At 37.2% G+C, this 18576-nt stretch overlaps 1 protein-coding gene across 2 annotated transcripts in view; it reads right to left on the minus strand.

Moving 5' to 3' along the window:
* Positions 1-18576, minus strand: part of LOC133522045 (uncharacterized) — a 91746-nt gene that overhangs the window by 58633 nt on the left and 14537 nt on the right. The window contains exons 2-4 of one of the 2 annotated variants that reach the window (XM_061857220.1): positions 8025-8166; positions 1031-1327; positions 596-778 (exon numbers count right to left, since the gene is read on the minus strand). In XM_061857220.1, the coding sequence (XP_061713204.1) occupies positions 596-778; positions 1031-1327; positions 8025-8166 (622 nt within the window). Of the gene's footprint in view, positions 1-595; positions 782-1030; positions 1328-8024; positions 8167-18576 lie in introns of both variants that reach the window. The other variant, XM_061857219.1, reaches the window with a different exon arrangement.

Raw genomic sequence — 18576 nt, forward strand, 5'->3', positions numbered from 1 at the left:
GGAGCACGTCAATCTTTATAAAGTTAAGATACTGGTTTAATACTTCTCACCGGGCCCGATGTCGTAGGTACTACGGCTATTAAATGATATTTTTTATGGTCTCTGCGACCCGTGACCCGGGACATTCTGTTCGTAATAACTCTCATTTAAGACTTTGTTGTGTTCATTGCTTTGTGTATCGTGCATGAGAAACATTTCATTACATCTAAATTCGCATACACGGTTTTATGACTCGTGTAAATTAAATTGACTTAAAATAGTGCCTATGTGATATTGCATCAAATTTGGCGTAGATAATGATAGATACCTTTATGATGATAGTATATAATCAATGCCGTATGGGAAATTCCTAAATAAAAAAGGACAGATATGGGGTCCATTAATATGCGATATATATACGTAAGCAATATACATATATACGCGATATGTCACATTTTTCTCATTTGAAGTGTAAGAAAGATATAGTACACAAATGTATGTAGTACGTTATTTTTTTTGGGTGTCATCACTACTCGTAGCATGATTGTCATAGGTTCGGTAAAAAACCTAATTTTACGATCGTGGAAAGAGGGAAAGCTGGGAAATTATGACTTACCGTGCTGGCGGGATGTGCGGGCAGCAGCAGCAACTGCGGCGGTCTTTTGCGTACGCCGCGCGCCCGGCGCCCTCGTGTGGGCGCCACGGGCGCCGCGGGTACCAAAGACGGTGCCTGCCGACCTAGCCAGTGCGAAACTAGCTTCTCCTTGCTGTTAGCGCTGCCGAACTCGGGGGATTCGACCTGCTGGAAAATGATATGTTATGAAGGATTATAACGCATAAGGAAACTTAGAAATTCCAAAGTCTTGCCAAGGCCCTTGCACTTATGTACTTGTATTAGGCAGAAAATACGCCCTTAGCATTAAACCATCTGATAAAACCAAGAAGACTGATATATCTGTTGTCTTATAACTGATATTTTTGTTGTGACCTTCAGTGGTTATTACTCAAAAAATTTATTACTCGAAACTCGAAGGTCTCGAAGCCAATATACCTTTTTCTTTTTCAACGACTCTCCCTGAAGCTTGCTCTCCAATTCCTTGCACAGCTCATGTCCCTTCTCCCTCTCCCTCTCTCTATCCCCTTTCTCTTTCTTCTCGTCCACATGCACCACGTAAGGCTTGAAGCCCGGGTCGAACTGGTTGTGGTCGTAGGCCTGCTTGGGCCGGAAGCAGGGGCATACGCGCTTGGACAGGTGGTAGATGCTGACGATGCAGACAAGGCAGTGGACGGAGGCGATAATGAGAACCGCGATGTTTGTGAGGACGGGCGTCCATGCTTCCATTTCATCCTGAGGAAAAAAGGTGATTTTAGTTGGGGGATATGTCGAAGTCGCGATGTAATGGAAATATTTTTAGCTGTACAGCAGCTCTGCTCTGACATAGGTCAACAAAAACAACGAAGTCCTTGGGTCAAATAAATGTTTGTGTTCGTCTGATGTCACTCGGTTTATATAATAGTTGGATAAATAATATGGTATTACGTTTCGGATTATAGATGAAGACTAATTAGACGTTTTCTTACTAATAATTATCTATATCATAACGTCTCGCGTCCTTTCCGAGAGAAGATCACTACATTTCCGTCCGCACGTTTATGTAATGATCGCAAACGGTATAATCAGAAACATGCTAACTACTCCCATCGTGCAGGATGGAAAGCTCGTCTTCGTTTCTCATTTACTATAAAATTATTATTAGCAATATGCAGACTTGGAAATGTATGGTATTGCGTTTTCCACTTTAATCATTGGTCACTAAGCAAAATCAGTCTGTCCATATAATGTGTATATCACATATATTTAATAGATTTAAGTATTTCATTAAAAAACTCTGAATATAAATTATATGTTATAAGGTAAGTTAAACATTACACCCACTTCCTAACCTGGTTTATCAACTTTATATTAATATTATCACAGATATACTCACTGCTTCATTTCAAGTCCCCAGCGGTCTATAATTGTAAGTAAATTATGACACCCTATCATATAATTAATAGCAATTTACAACTGAAGTGAAATTTAGGTGCCAGAACAGACTTCTAACGAGCCGAGGACCATTATAATAAAATAAAAATAACAAAAACCGAATTGGAAAGATGGCACTTTTGTTTTATTTCTTACGATTCTCTGTGCTTGACCGCATGATTACTTTTTTTTATTAATTCCTTGTTTTTGACCACATAATAACAGTAACGTGTTCGCAATATGAACAAGATTGATCCATAATTACGACTATTACTATCTCCAAATGTTTCGTTGTATGTAACTATGCAAATACCTACGTCATTTCATTAGACTATAATCACTGCATCTGGAAGGAACTATCAGTACGTTTATTAAATAAGTTAACTATATAATGTACAATACTTTACTTTACTTACGCTGATACAATAAGAACTGCAGTAAAATAGTAAGAGCGTGAAAAGACTGGAATATGCTTGCATAATAAGTTTAATTTGCATTTCTAGAAAGTTCTTGTCAAAATTACCAACCTATCTACTCAAATTTGAATATTTACAAACAATTATATATGTAGACTGAGAATTTTAACAGTAGGTACTCTCTACAATATTTTATGGCTCGTAACGAAATAATTTTCCAATTGAAGAGGTTTTAACGACAGCTCGTAACATGGCACCGTAGTCACTGAAGATTTTTCATTTAGTTTCATTGGTCGATAGGCCCCGCATGCGGGGTGCGGGAGATTTCCATAAAGCGCAGGGCCCGAATTCGGGGAACTATTTTCATTGGTCGATAGGGCCTGTATGCGGGGTGCGGAAGATTTCCAAAACGCATGCCATTAAGAGTTTCACTTGTCGTTATACCGTCTGCGGGAAGTCCCCGCACGCTTTATATCGACAGAGTTATCGACCAATGAAACTGAGCCATTACACACACAGAGAATATTATCAAACGTGTTTTTTTTTATTCCGTTCAGGACTCCGACTTCAGGGTATGGCTAAGTACATTTACCTAAGGAAGAAATTAAATATTATTTATTTAGTTATAAAAAATACTTAAATGCTACAGTGATATATATGCTACGCTATATGATATACGTAGCGTTGTTGTAACACGGGTATTATATTTAACTCAACCAAACCATTGAAAACTGTGACATGTCAATGTCAATATCATTTCAAACATTGATCGTCTGAGATAGTACTTGCGTTTAGTAGCAAATTTATTAACTCATATTTAACACTAATCGATATGTAAACTGGCTCTAAGGCAAGTGTTCATGCTCGTAGGGGGCTTACAGAAAAAAAAATATTTCTAAAATGTAGTTATTTAGAATACCGGTGTCTTTGAAAAAGTGACTTAATTTAAGTTCAGGAATGCACCCTTGAATTCAACGGAGATGCCTTTAAAACGTTATTTTGGAAAAAAACTGATTCTCTTCAAACTAGTTGCTAAATCGATTTCTATCAAACATACTCTAAATAGCCACCACAAGGAAACTAGCTTTCACTTTAAAAAAACTGCATAGAAGTCGGTTCATCCGTTGGAGAGCTCCGATACCACAGACAGACAGAGAGACATTGGCGACAAACATATAACAAACCCCTCTTTTTGCGTCGGGGGTTAAAAATCAATACCATAACCGATTTTATAATATGAATATGGCTGCTGGATAGTTAAATCGACCGGATGCGCACACGCAGGTCAAGGCGCCGCGGCGACCGCTCATCGCCGCGTGAAGTAATACACGACATCGGCTAAAGGGCGCTTATATTAACAATTATCTGTAATCGCCTGTGAACGTGAAGACGTACATAATTGTTTATGGTGATGTAACAGTCGTATACCTACATAATAATTATAAAAAAATATTGTTGAGTTGCGACGTGAAAGATACGATCTCTGGCGAGGAAATAATTGACGCTGCGTTTAGAATTATCCCTGCAGGCAACACAACTTTTTCTTTGATTACATTGCAGCTATTGCGTGTTCCTTTTACTCTTCTCTTTCAGTGTTACGAGTGTCTCTGAATGTTCTAAAATATTTATTAGTCTGATATCTGATCGTAATACTTCATTCACTATTTTCATTTTATTTGAACTTCAACTAATTATGTCAGTTTATTTAGACATAAAAGTCATAAAATCGTTCACGTCTAGCGACATAGAACAAAACGTTTCGGGCACCTGAAGGACATGCGGTGAACCGCTGCCGAACCTGTCGCGTGTCATCGGTCAGCTATGTAGGTCACCTGACAAACTACAATCTATTATAAAATTAGAATATATCATCGGCATCGTTCAAAGGTAGTCTCTATGTCTACTTATAATAATAATAAATAATAAATAAATAAATATTATACGGCATACGGCATTATTACACAAATTGACTAAGTCCCACAGTAAGCTCAATAAGGCTTGTGTTGAGGGTACTGAGACAACGATACATATAATATATAAATATTTATAAATACTTAAATACATAGAAAACACCCATGACTCAGGAACAAATATCACGAATAAATGCCCTTACCAGGATTTGAACCCGGGACCATCAGCTTCGTAGGCAGAGTCACTACCCACTAGGCCAAACCGGTCGTCGATACGTCGACTTATATGTTAATAAAATTAAAAATATTTTTATAATTTTTAAAGTAATGGTCCTACAGTAAAAATTTAATTTTTTTATTGAATTCCGTTAATCAAATAATTACTAGACAATGTAATATAGAAGAGATTAAAGATATATTTTTAATTGTTATCGAGATACAATCAAAATACTGAAAAAATATAATTTCCTCCCCTTCAACACCACCGGCTCGTCTTCCACCCTCGGGGACTTTTAGTATGTTCATCTGGACACCTCAAAGAGTAACTGTACCAATTTTCAAAACTACATGGATTTATTCGGTCTGAGCGATGATTTTTGAGCTAATTTTCTTACATTAGTATTCTTTATGAATGATGTCAACGGCAACGGGAATTTGTTTCCTAGGTACAACTGTGGCACTAACAAGTACTATTATTTATGCACAATTATGGCTACAAAGAATAGAAAACATTAATAGAGCAAATACTTAGTATTACAGAACTATTGGGCCGTAACGGCTGTCAATCTGTTAGCAATCGAAGCAGAACTGTCATCAGATCCGATAGTGTCGCACGCGCAATGCCTTATGCTAATTTTATTGCAAGTCGATAACGCGGTCACGTATGATCGACTTTTATCAATGCTGAGTTTTATATGGAGGCGTATTCTGATTAGAAGTAATAATATGTTATTTGATCTGAAATTGTCATAGACATGATATCAGTATCAAAAGTGACATCTTTTCAACTAGAAATGACGAAGAATCAAGATCGCCTCAAGGAGCGATTTGTTATTTGGGTATGAAGGGCGCGTTTATGGTGTTTACTTGTAATGTTTAGTATCGGTGTGTTTCCTGGTTTAGAAACCAAAGACCACTCGCTTTGGTTTTAATTACTTTAATATTTTTGGTTTACTTCGTGTCTAATTGCATGTACAACTACCGGAAACCCGGAGTATTATTTAAGGATGATACAAACAAAGCAAACAATCTTTCAAGCTTTAGAAGCGAAGGAAATTTCCACCTACAACCTACCCTTAAAAAGTATTATGTAAGGTGTTAGGTATTTGAAAAGTTCTGCTTTTGGTAACTTTGGTTACTCTAATTCTAAATTGAATGTTCTACCTACGTGGTTAGTATTGCAAACCAGGGAGTATTTATCGCGCTACAAATACAGGCAATATGGTAATTAACCGTTTGATTTGGTCACACCGCGCGCGCCCGGGCAGAACCGAGTGATGCAATGCAATGTGATCAATAATATTCACTTCCCAGGTTTAATATCTCCGGCATGCTCTAAAATATGCAAGTTTTATACTGGGTGCATTTTGCATAAAGATTTTGTAACTTATCAACTAAGTCACGCTTTACCTGCTTTACGTTAGTCTGTACCAGTGTCGTGTAATGGTGTTCAGCTATTTTATTTTATAAAAGTACTCTTAGGAGGGTTGTATCACTTGTATCGTACCTATATTTGTGTCATTTATATTGGTTTTTTTAGAGTATAGGTAGATTAGGTAGCACAGCATGCGTTTGTAAGTTTCACATGATTATAAAAAATAAAAATGGCCATTTGCTTGTCGGACCTTGCAAAAAACTGAGTCTGTTAAAACACACACAATAAGAAAAATTGTTAAAACGACAACACAATAAAATAATTTCAGAAAATTCCGTGAACATTTAAATACGGTTTATGAGTTACAGTTCACTGATAGACAGCCGAAAAGACACACAGAGAAAACTGCCTCCCTGTCGCTCGAATACGGAAGAGCGATAGAGGCAAATAGTCAATTTTCGTTTTTCGCGGTAGGCCCTCAGTAATATGCATTGACAATCTAAGGAAGATCAATATCAATATTTAAGGAAGGGCCTTACGGGCAATAAGTATGGGGCCAGTAGAGCGTTGTCATGCACGCAAATTCGAGCCAATCCTGCAGTCTAACGCCATCGCCACAACGCGATTGGTCGCAAATAGTTGCGTTAGACTGCACGATTGGCTCGAATTCGTGAGTGACACAACTAAACTAGCACCATTATTAGTGCCCGTAAGGCCCGTCCTTAGATAAAAGTCAATAGTAATAGGACTCCTTTTGCACTATTGTGCAAATTACTATTGAAATAGATTACCTAACTGCACATAATTAAAATCAACTCAAATCATAATTACTAGTGTGAAATAAATAGTACGCGTCAACGCAACTAGAACTATAGAAATATAATAATCTGTTTTATGCCACATTATGTCCCATGTTTCCGTTGACTATTGACCAATTTTACCGATCAGCAGTAAATTATAATGATATTGCTGACATGTCACGACAATGCAGTCGTTCAGCACTACGCCGCGCCCCGGCGTTGCCTCACCCGTTACTGGTGCATGGATAATCGGTTACCGAGGGTTACGGCGGTCGGCAACGGCTGCGATCTGGGCCAGTGGGTAACTGATGGCAATCAAATGTCTTTGGAGTCTGTGACTTTGAAGATGTCTTGTGATGGGACTAATTTAGGCAATCTTATAGTGAGTCGGTGTTGTAATTGTTAAGTGCAAATTTAATATGTATAAGGTAATTATGAAGTTCTAAAGCATAGAGAATTGATATGGAAACATATATGCTTGAACAGACGCCAGTTTTCTCAAATATTAGTGGATACTATAAAGTTATGATTTTCAAAGTACATTAGGTCTTAATATTTACATACGTATTTGAATACCGTTAACTCCGGGGTATGGGTACGTACTACGTCCCTTAAAGGAAACTAAATGGCATAGTTAATTTTAATTTTTATAAAAAAAGTAATTAAATGTTGCACATAAGTAGCGTTGTTGTAACATGGACATTTCATTTAATTCAACAAAAAAATTGGAAACTGAGACATATCAACGTCATTTTCAGCATCAATCGTCCGAGATAGTAGGTACTTACGTTAAGTAGTAAATGTATACACACGTACTATATACTAATAAATATGTAAGCAGGCCCTAAGGCAAGTGTATACGCTCGTAAGGGCCTCATAAGTTAAAAATAAATTATTGATTATCTTCGAGATGGAGTTAATTAGAATACCGGTGTCTTTGAGAAAGTTACTTAATTTAAGCTCAGGAATTCAAAAAGACAAAGACACGTATGTATTACCGCAGATAAAATAAGTATAGGTACCTACATAAATTTACCCTCTTTCGTTACTAATAATATTATTTTTCCAGAAAATGTGACGCTCTGTAGGTAAGCAGTATACTAAGTTATTATTTAAGCCTAAGCCACAAGGTCGGAGACCGAAACTATGGAAATATTGAAAAACAAAGTCTCTTCAAAAGCATTCATTAAGCCTGCCATTTGCACATTTTTGTACATATTTGGTGCAATAAAGTTTAAATAAATAAGCTCTAATGCATTAATCTGTGCATTAAATGATAATATTAAGTACGCAGTTTACCTGAAAGCTGGCATGAGGCCCGGTTGGCGGCAGAGCCCGGGATGAAGCCCGCTGCAGGCCCGTGGCGGCGAGAACGGCCGCGCTGTTGCCGCACGCCAAGCATAGCAGCGACAACGCCAGGAACGCCGTCAGGAGACCATTTCTACGCAAAAAAGTACATTAAACAACAAATACACAAACAACAACAACAAGTAACTATTAATACTAGTGGCTCTCTGAGCTGTAGACCTCGCAAGCATAACTTAAAACCAAAGAGGTGGATTGTCAAATAAAGGAAAGAAGACGCCATAACCTTTAGGTAGTACCCGGTATTTGGCGCCACTTTTTGATATTTAAGAAACTGAACACATATCAGTGAAAGAATAAGGATCAAAGTCAAATGGCGTTCTAAAAGTTTTAATCATGTGTCGAAATATGGTAGTAAATTTATGTGGCTACAAAGTTTTCTTTGTCAATACACTTCTATATCAAATTCTCTTTGCTTAAGGTGGTTCGACTAGGTTACCCAAAGCTTAAACCTCACTAGATGGCGCCACAATTGCAAATTTTGAGTTTTAATTTTTTTGTGGAGTAGTCTTGGTATTTCTATACTGTAAATTATATTTAGCGCACTCTTTAAATAAATATTGAACTATTACAACAAACATTGAACACTTCATTGTACAAAAACTACCCCTTAATGTCGACAGAATGTTTCTTGACTCTATTTCTAAGTATCACTCACACATTCAAACAGTCTTACTGGGATCCTTGTAGTAGACAATTTGGCACAGCGTGAGTAGGCTTCAATAGCGTTGCGGTATGTACGTGGAAATACATGCAAGAGGATGTGGGTTCGAGACTCATTAAATTTTTTTTTGTTATCAGTATTATCAAGTACCTATTATTAATAAATTATTTTATGAGAAATATGAGCGTTTTCCATAAAAATATTAAAAATCTGATTCTCACACATCATGATATTTTTGGGTTCTTCCAACTCAGAATCACTAGCATAATCAATCCTCGTGCTAAAAAAACCCGAAAATTTGTATTGAAATTTTAGTTTTACATTGAAATTTCTTTCACACTAAAATGTGACGTAATGGTATGGATATTTTAGGATATCTTTCTTTAATGCTAGGGTGGAGAAGATTCTAAGTAGAATGAACCTAAGAAAGTCCAAATTTGTAAGTCAGATTTTCCGGTTTTTTTTTTTAAAAAAAAGGCTGTTTTGTTCTAAAATTAAAGCAATCCCTTACTGCCCAGCCTTTAAAAAAGTAGGTACTATTTTACAGTAGAATTAAAACATTTTTTTACGATACATTTAATTAAATATACAGTGAGTTACAAAATTGCATGGCCTTCTATTTATAACCATTATAAAAGAAATGAGATATTTACCATGTTTGTTTATTTATATTATTGATTTCCCGATATTTTGACACAACTAGAAGTTTCACACAATGCCTAGAGATAGAAAATTATTTATTTATTTTATTTATTGTCAATTTCATTCAACGGATCATATCATATCCAATTTTGTGTTTATGTATTGCATTGTTTTCTACCTAGTTGGTTATTAAATTCTGTTACTGCAATAATCTTTATCTACATAAAATATACCAACGAAAGTTTAATAAAGTATATATTAAAATAAAGTACATAAAATCAGGAATTACATATGACAATATCATTCAAAATCGCCTCCTCTGGCTTTGACACAGGCCCTCAAACGACGAGGCCAGTCATCAATAGCGGCACGCACGATTGTCATGTCTAATTCCGTCACTGTCTTAACTATGGCCCGCTTGAGGGAGTTAAGATTTGTGTGGGGTTTAGCACAGGCTTTCTCCTCAATAACCTGCTATATGGCATAATCCAGGGGGTTAAGGTCCGGGCTGGAGGACGGCCAGTCTTCGTGGGCAATAAAGTCAATTTTGTTCCTTCGAAACCAGGCTTGAGTTGTTTTTGCCTTATGTGCAGGAGCTGAGTCCTGTTCAAAGATCCATGGCTGGTTTTGAAATAGGGTGTGGCTTAAGGGCTTCACTATTGGTTCGAGAACGGTTTCCAGTTTCCGGTTTTCACACCTTTTTCACAGAAATGAATCTGTGTTAGCCCTGAGTATGACACACCCAAAATCATGTTTGGCGGGTGCCCACATTTGTGCAACGCAATAGGGTTGTTTCCATCTACCAATCTTAGGGCATAATTGTATCCCAATAAATTCTTTTGGATTATAAGAACATGTTAAACTACTTTTAGGGGATCTGTAATGACCATATTTTTGTAAATATTGAATTTAAAATATCTTTTGGCACACGTCACGTGACCAAACTCGAAACTTCATTGAAGATTCTGATGACGTCACAACTCTCGGATTGACACTGTTGACAGTTAGGCGATTAACAACAAATGACAAATATCAGTTGACAGTTCGTATCTTCTACGTGTGTATGTAGTTATGTAAAAACATAGAAATCCATCCAAACCAACACGCCTACAGTCAAGGGAAATCAACTGACTCAGCTCTCCATGCTGTAGTAAGCAACATAGAGAATGCGCTAGCAAGGAAGAACTCATGCCTAGGCACCTTCATCGACATAGAAGGAGCCTTTGACAAGACAAACTTTAGCAGCATTCAGCAAGCATTACAAAGACATGGAACCAATCCACTCGTAACCGAATGGATAATGAATATGTTAAGACAGAGAATAATAAGACTATCCGAAAACCAAACTCATCAAGCACTAGTCATGAGAGGATGCCCCCAGGGAGGAGTACTCTCACCACTGCTTTGGAACCTGGTGGTGAACGAATTGATAACAAAATTAAACAACAAACACTTTATGACTATAGGGTACGCAGATGACTTAGTAATACTAATCAGCGGCCTAGTAATAAACACACTGTGCGATCTCACACAGACAGCACTGAAAATAGTAGAGAAATGGTGCAAGGAGAATGACCTATCGGTAAACCCAAAAAAGACCGACACAATTCTCTTCACACACAAACGAAAACTGGGTACATACGAACTGCCAACCCTTTTTGGCACAAGATTGACACTTTCAAAGGATGTAAAATACCTAGGCATAATCCTGGACGATAGACTGAACTGGAACAAACACCTGGACAATAAACTAAACAAAGCAACAGTAGCCTTTTGGCAATGCCGGAGGATGGTGGGCAAGAGATGGGGACTTGCTCCTCACATCATACTGTGGCTATACAAAATGGTAATAATGCCAATGATCAGCTACGGCGCGGTCGTATGGTGGCCCCGCACCCAGTTAACCACGGTAATAGACAAACTAAATAAAACACAAAGACTAGCATGTGTGGCTGCGACGGGCTGTATGCGAACTACTCCGACTGCGGCGCTAGAAATAATGCTAGGACTCCTACCATTACACATATACATACAAAAAGAAGCGGCTGCCACGGCTCTTCGGTTGAAAAAGCTAAACCTATGGACATCCTTCAGCTCATCGCACAAGAAGATCTATGAAAATATGATCTCAAAACTACCCATGCTGGAGGCGCCCATCGACAAAACACCAAAAACTATGATCTTCTGGAAAGAATACGCCATATCATTAACAGAAGATCCTAAAGAAGGACTAGACCAAACCAACCTAAGAATATTCACAGATGGCTCAAAAACATTTGAAGGGACAGGATGTGGTGTCTTCTCGGAGGACCTGAATATACACATCTCAAAACCCCTGGGAGAACATAACACGGTATTCCAAGCTGAATGTGTGGGAATAATAGAAGCTTGCAATGCTATAACAAGACGACAAGTGAAACACGAAAATATACTAATACTATCAGACAGTAAATCAGTACTACAAGCGCTATGCAGCGACAAACTTAATTCAGAACTCGTACTCGAATGTCATCGAAGCCTCACGGAAGTGAGCAAAGAAGGCAACAAAGTAACAATTCAATGGATAAAGGGGCATAGTGGATCAAGAGGAAACGATGCAGCGGACGAACTGGCCAGGAATAGGCTCAGAAATGCCGGCATATGGACCCGAGCCCATCATACCCCTACCAATATCCTATATACACAACCAGCTAGACCTACATCACAGACAACTGCACAATAAATACTGGAAGGAAATGGACACATGCAGGCAGACCAAGGATTTTCTACCGGAACTGAACCACAAACTCACCAAAATACTACTGAAAACACCTAGACATCAACTACGTAAAATAGTAGGATTAATTACGGGACATAACACACTTAACAAACACCTACACAATATGGGTAAAACAGACAGCCCCATGTGCAGAGCGTGCATGGAAGAAGAAGAAACAACAAAACATATTCTCCTAGACTGCAAACAGGTAGAAGTATACAGGAACAAATACCTAGGGACTCCGTGCACACTAGGAGAGGCATTTAGCAACCTGAAAACTTTGCTAGGCTTCGTGGAGGAGCTGGGGTGGTTAGAGTAGCGCTACCTCGTTTCACGCAAAATAGGCACAATGGTTGTCGATTTGCGGAAAATGCCCAGAAGCACTAACTAACTAACTAAACTATGTAGTTATGTGTCAAACCATAAACTGTGACGTCACACAATTTTCAAATAGCGTTTTGGGCGCGAAAGCATCTGTCAAAATATATTTTGTTAATTTAACATATTTAAAGCCGTTTTTAGTATAAAAGCTGAATTTTAAGGCAACTTTTAGTTAATATAAAAAGCAATACAAGCGTTTCAAAAAATTTGAATACAATTCTCTTTTTGGGCCCCAATTCATTATAGATACGACGAGATAAGCGTTATGTGTGGTATATAATTGTAGCTCACAAAGCCACCACATTATGTCATTTTTTATTTTTTCGGTAGCATTTGTTTTAACGGAAATAAAGAGGTTGCAAATCGAGTAACAGAACTTCAGAACAGATATCATTTGATATTTACCAGTCGCTTTTCGGTGAAGGAAAACATCGTGAGGAAACTGGACTAATCCCAACAAGGCTTAGTTTTGCCCTCTGGGTTCGAAGGTCAGATGGCAGTGGCTTTCGTAAAAACTAGTGCCTACGCCAAATCTTGGGATTAGTTGTCAAAGCGGACCCCAAGCTCCATTGAGCTGTGGCAATATGCTGGGACAACGCTAGGAAGAAAGAAAGAAATCGAGTAACAGAACTTAGTAACCAACTAGGTATAATAGTTATGATGTAAATGTCCATATCATGTTGGAGTCATATATGTATTAGCCAACTAATTATTCAAGATCAATACACTTAGCTCCCTTAGGTATTCGCCTAAGTACAATCTCGGGCAAAATTGAGTTTTATAAAAGTGAACTAGTTTCTAGGTCATATTTTCTATGAATTGGTCATTTTTGTAGACTCCAATTACAGTTACACTTTTCCTGGTTTTTCGCGGACCAGAATATCGATGACTTTTTGTAACTTGATTTAGACGTTGCTATCATTTTCAATCCAAAAACACATAAAATCACAATTCAGAACATGCGACAGCGTTGTTTTCTATCAAGTACCTCAAGCACCAGGGCGGCTACCGGGAAAATCGAAATTCGTCAATTTCGGGCATTTTTCTCTGTCACTCTAATTACGTCTTAGTGAGAGTAAAAGAGAAAGATCCCCGCAATTTGCGAATTTAGGTTTTCGCGGTAGGCCCCCAGGTCCTGTCAAGTTTCAGCAGTGTTGCCAGGTGAGCGGAAGAGAATTATCGTACTTGAGTGTCAATATTATTGTACCGTTGAAAAAAATATCGTACGCCAATCAAAAAGGCAGCCCCTAAAAATGTCTAGCAAAGTAAACTTAAATTTCCAATTAATAATAAAAAAAAAGACAATTTTCGTCTAAATTGCGCAAAAAATCTGTTTATGTTTGTGTATTTTTGGGATAGACTCAAACGGTATACAGGAAATTGTGACATTTTAAACTTTAAACTTACACCAAGGAGCCGAACACCCAAAAGATACTAATTTTAGCCTATTTCTGAGAGAAAGTGTCATATTTTGCTTCAAATTACTAGACTTTTAGGGTGGCATCATCCAAGGGCTGAAATTATAGTACTTTAGTGTACGATAATGCTCTTTGGAACATTACGTCATACCGGGGCCCAAATTATCGTACATGTACGACAATTATCGTACGCCTGGTCACACTGAGTGTCAGTGTCGACAGAGTCAGCTAAAAACGCGTCAAACATCGCAACGTCGCGCCGATGACCGTCCGAGGCATGGAGTGGCAACGCCGCAATGTATTTGTACACGACATTTGTCACACACACATGAGTAAAATTTATAAAAATATAACGTTGATTATTGCATGATTTCTGTATGAAACAAAGTTTTTCTATTAATTTAGCGCAAATGAATATTCGAAAGTAGATAGATGCGCAACTATTTATGTAATAATATTGTGTAATTAATTAATAAATAGCGATTGTTTTTTGTATGAAAATCGAACCACCTTAAAACTGAATAAATGTATGGATCCGCTATTTTGAAAACAATCTAAAAAACGTAGGTATTGACAAAAAAATCTACTTAATCATCGATCCTGCTCACAAAATTTCACGGGAATCGGGTAATTGCGACATGCAGAGGAGAACATCCGGACATACGAAAGCATTTTTGCCCGAGCTGAAACGGGGACCTTCACTAACACTCAACTACTATTATCGTAAAGACCGGGAAACAGTAATCCGTGGATAAGATTCGATTTTGTCAAATCCACGCATTGTATATATTATAGAGTCAAACCAAGATAAGTTGGCAGCGATTTTAATAGCCCAGACGGTGTATGGTTTATTATAAAAACTTCTATGAAATTATGACGTTTACTTGATTTTTTTTTTAAATTTATTACGAGCATTGGCAACTAGGCCATCAAGCATGAAATACAAAAGTAACATAAGTACTTTACTTATAACTAATCCACATAAAAATGAGACACGAATCTAATAGTTAAGTACATGAGATATTTACAATATTTACAAACTACCTATAGTATGAGTAACAAATTGATAGATTATAGGATATAATTGTGGATATTTCAAAAGGCCCTGTACTGAATTTGGCAGAACTTGCAAACCAGTATCCATACACATAGCAACAAACAATAACCTTTGTAAATTAAATGAAGGACAATGGAAAAAAATATGTTCAAGATCACATACATCAAAATTACAATGTGCACAAACAGCAGAATCACTTAGCTCTAATCTAAAAAGATGTGCGGGAAAACGAGCATGACACGTTTACTTGACACATGCACCGTCTGGGTAATCAAAATCGCTGCCAACTTATCTTGGTCTGACTCTAGTTCTTTTCTTCGAAACATGCAAGGAAATAAGGCAAAATAATCAATTATTTAAGAATCAAATCAAGCATCACTCGTGCACTCGGATCGGATCTTAACATTAAAAACGTCAAAAACTATCTTCCCTCCTAAATATTTTAAATTTTTTTTTTACTATTTAAGGCAATTTTAAGAACGCTGTTTTTGCAAACCTGTAAACCAAAGAGTAAAGTAAGTATATAGCTGTAAACTTAAAAAATAGTCTATGGTTATATTAAGCAGTATTCGCACGATCTTCCAAAATGGTCGTGCAAGAACGAGACATATCTGGTAACTGTCTCCCTTCCTCGCTCTATCCCACAGCTTGAAATTATAGCTATACCGGGCCATGTGGAAGCGGCTTTAATAATTGGCTGTTTGCATTGTTTCTTCTGAGTCGTAACGTAACATGTTTTCAAAAGGTAAAACAGTAGGTACAATAATGATTTTGTTTTTTCTTATTCGGCTTGACTTTAATGATATCAATATCCATATCCAGAGAGGAAAATGGCGACTTCGTTTGTATAGAAAAACGGTCGTCTACTACACTCTTCAACTTCATCGTTGCAGGAGCAGTAAGCACCTGGTAGGTGACAAAGTATATTCTTATATTTCGTATGTGTTGCTGTCGCGTGAATGCATTATCAACGGCTGAATCTGCTGACTCCGTGTTAAGACATGTAAGCAATACAATACAATGTGTTTGTTTTCTTTGTTCGTAATTGATTATGATTATTGGCAGGGTCAACAATGAAGATGTTTAGCGCTTTATTGTTTGTTATCGGTCTTATTTTTTCTGCTCTAGTCATGCTCTAATATTGTTCAAATAAAAAAAAGAAAGTGAAATATCTCAATTTGTTGATTGACGACGCGTTTTTCATATACGTACGATATAGGTTATATTTTTTCAATTATTTTTCTCACTGCACCCATATTCGAGAATTTCTGTTTTGCCCTATGGGTGTCTGGTAGAGAATGCCTTAAGGCATTAAGTCCGCCAATTGTACTTATTTTTATTGTGCAATAAAGTTTAAATAAATAAATAGGTATAGGATACTTTTTTTATGTTCATTATAGTTAGTAGTACTTTTGGGTTAGATATTTCTAACCAGAATCACAAAGACTATCGATTTAAAAAGAAAAACAGTATCCCAAAAAAAAAGTCAGTTTGGTGATGCATTTTAACGTACATTTTGTATGGACCGTCACAAAAGGTGTAAGAAGAAGTAGTGATACTTTTTTTCTTTGTTTTAATCAATAGTCCTCGTGATTATGAGTCAAAATGAAATAGCCCAAAAGTTGATATGTACCGCTTTTTTCTAAAATCACCGGAATAGATCAAATTTAGAAGGACAGAGACATTTAGGTAACTAAATACCTACTCGACTGACAGTGAAGAGAGACATTAACTACGTTTCGATTGAATAATATACTTGTTTCTATGCCTATTCCATTGTCACATCCTGCAGCCTTAGAGGGACCGTAAAACAACCGAACTAGCCTAAAATCTCCTAATTTGGATCATAGCTAAAACTCGTACATCTTTGTTTACGTGTGAATAACTACTATATGAATAACGCAGTTCCGAGACAAAATTTATATAAATGGTAGAAAAAACTCACATAGAATAGACCAAAAGCATTGGTTTTGATACTCAATTACGTATTGAACTGGTGGACCATAAGTCATAAACGGTAGCATGGTAGGATTTTTATCGCCTGTGATTTTGAACGTGATTGTTAGAACGTGGCAGGCATGATGACAGGCGATAAAAGTGTGACCATGCTACAACCGCGGATTATAGTTGGGTTGTGTTACAGTATGGTTAGTTTGTCTCAGTTGTGGGATTGTCTTCGGAATTTATTCTCTCATACAGCTACCACCAGTTTGACACTGACATATTTGCTAGCGTGTGCGTAACTTACTTTCTATGCATCTCGATCGTACTCGCATATTAGGTTAGAAGATGTATAGTAACGCGGCTAAGGCAGGCAGTCCTGGTAAACCAATGTTATATTTACATGATTAGTTAGGTTTACGTTAAATACTTGTACATATCATGATCCACAAGGTGCTCGTGAGCATTGCGAGAGATTTTAACGATGCATTCCTGATAATATTTAGAAAATAAAATGTCATATAAAAATTTTGGATTAGGCCTAGTTTCAGAGATAAATAATTATTTTTCGAAATATTTTTTTGTCATAAGTCGGTACAAAATACCTTTTTGGCTGCGGTGTTGCCACTTCGAGGACTAGTCTGGACATACATACCTAATTATTGACATCGAAATAACTAAAAAAAAAACATTCATGAGGCTACCCCCAAATAAAAAATAAAAATTTTTTAGTTTATTTTAGGTTAAGTTTTTATTACTACAATTTACGCTTTATGTACAGAAGTGTTCAAAAATCGAAAAAAAAAATAAATATTTGCACCGTTTAAATGTCACGCAATGCTCACGGGCACCTTGAATAGAATGTATAAGAAGAAATGTCAAAATGACGTAGGTTGTTAATCAAAACAAAAATTAAATGGCCGTCTGATCAGAGGGCCTACCGCGAAAACTGAAATTCGCAAATTGCGGGGATCTTTATCTTTTTCTCTCACTAAGACGTAATAAGAGTGATAGAGAAAAATGCCCGCAATTGACGAACTTCGATTTTCGCGGTTGTAGCCAAGGTATTGAACGCACCCATACTAAGCTTCTTTGGATCTTTAGGTACTCATCTTTCAACTTTTGAAAAACTTGGATGAAATAGAACGTATCTGCTAATCAGTACCCCTAGTGTAACTAAATTCGATTTTGAAACTTGACGTACGCGTTTGCGTTTAGTCTCATTTTGTATTGGATTTAGGAAGAGCGCGCCAAGCGGTACGTTTTGGAACCTCAAAATCCTATACAAAATGAGACTTAACGCAAACGCGTTCGTCACGTTATGATGTCGATCAAAGTTACACTAGGGGTACAGTATCCCTAGTGTAAATATTTTCGACAGCGAAACGTTACGTACGCGTTTGCGTTAAGTGTCATTTTGTATGAAATTTTTGACTTTCCAAAACGTCCCGCTTGGCGCGCTGTTCAAAAACCCATATAAAATGAGACTTAACGCAAACGCGTACGTCACGTTTCGCTATCGACTAAATTTACACTAGGGGCACAGAACAATGCTGAATAGAAAGCTCAATTTGTGAGTGCGTTCGTATGGTGAATAGTTCACTGAGTACGAAACTGCTTATCAA

Source organism: Cydia pomonella, chromosome 10, assembly GCF_033807575.1.
Source record: "Cydia pomonella isolate Wapato2018A chromosome 10, ilCydPomo1, whole genome shotgun sequence".
NCBI classification, from domain to species: domain Eukaryota; kingdom Metazoa; phylum Arthropoda; class Insecta; order Lepidoptera; family Tortricidae; genus Cydia; species Cydia pomonella.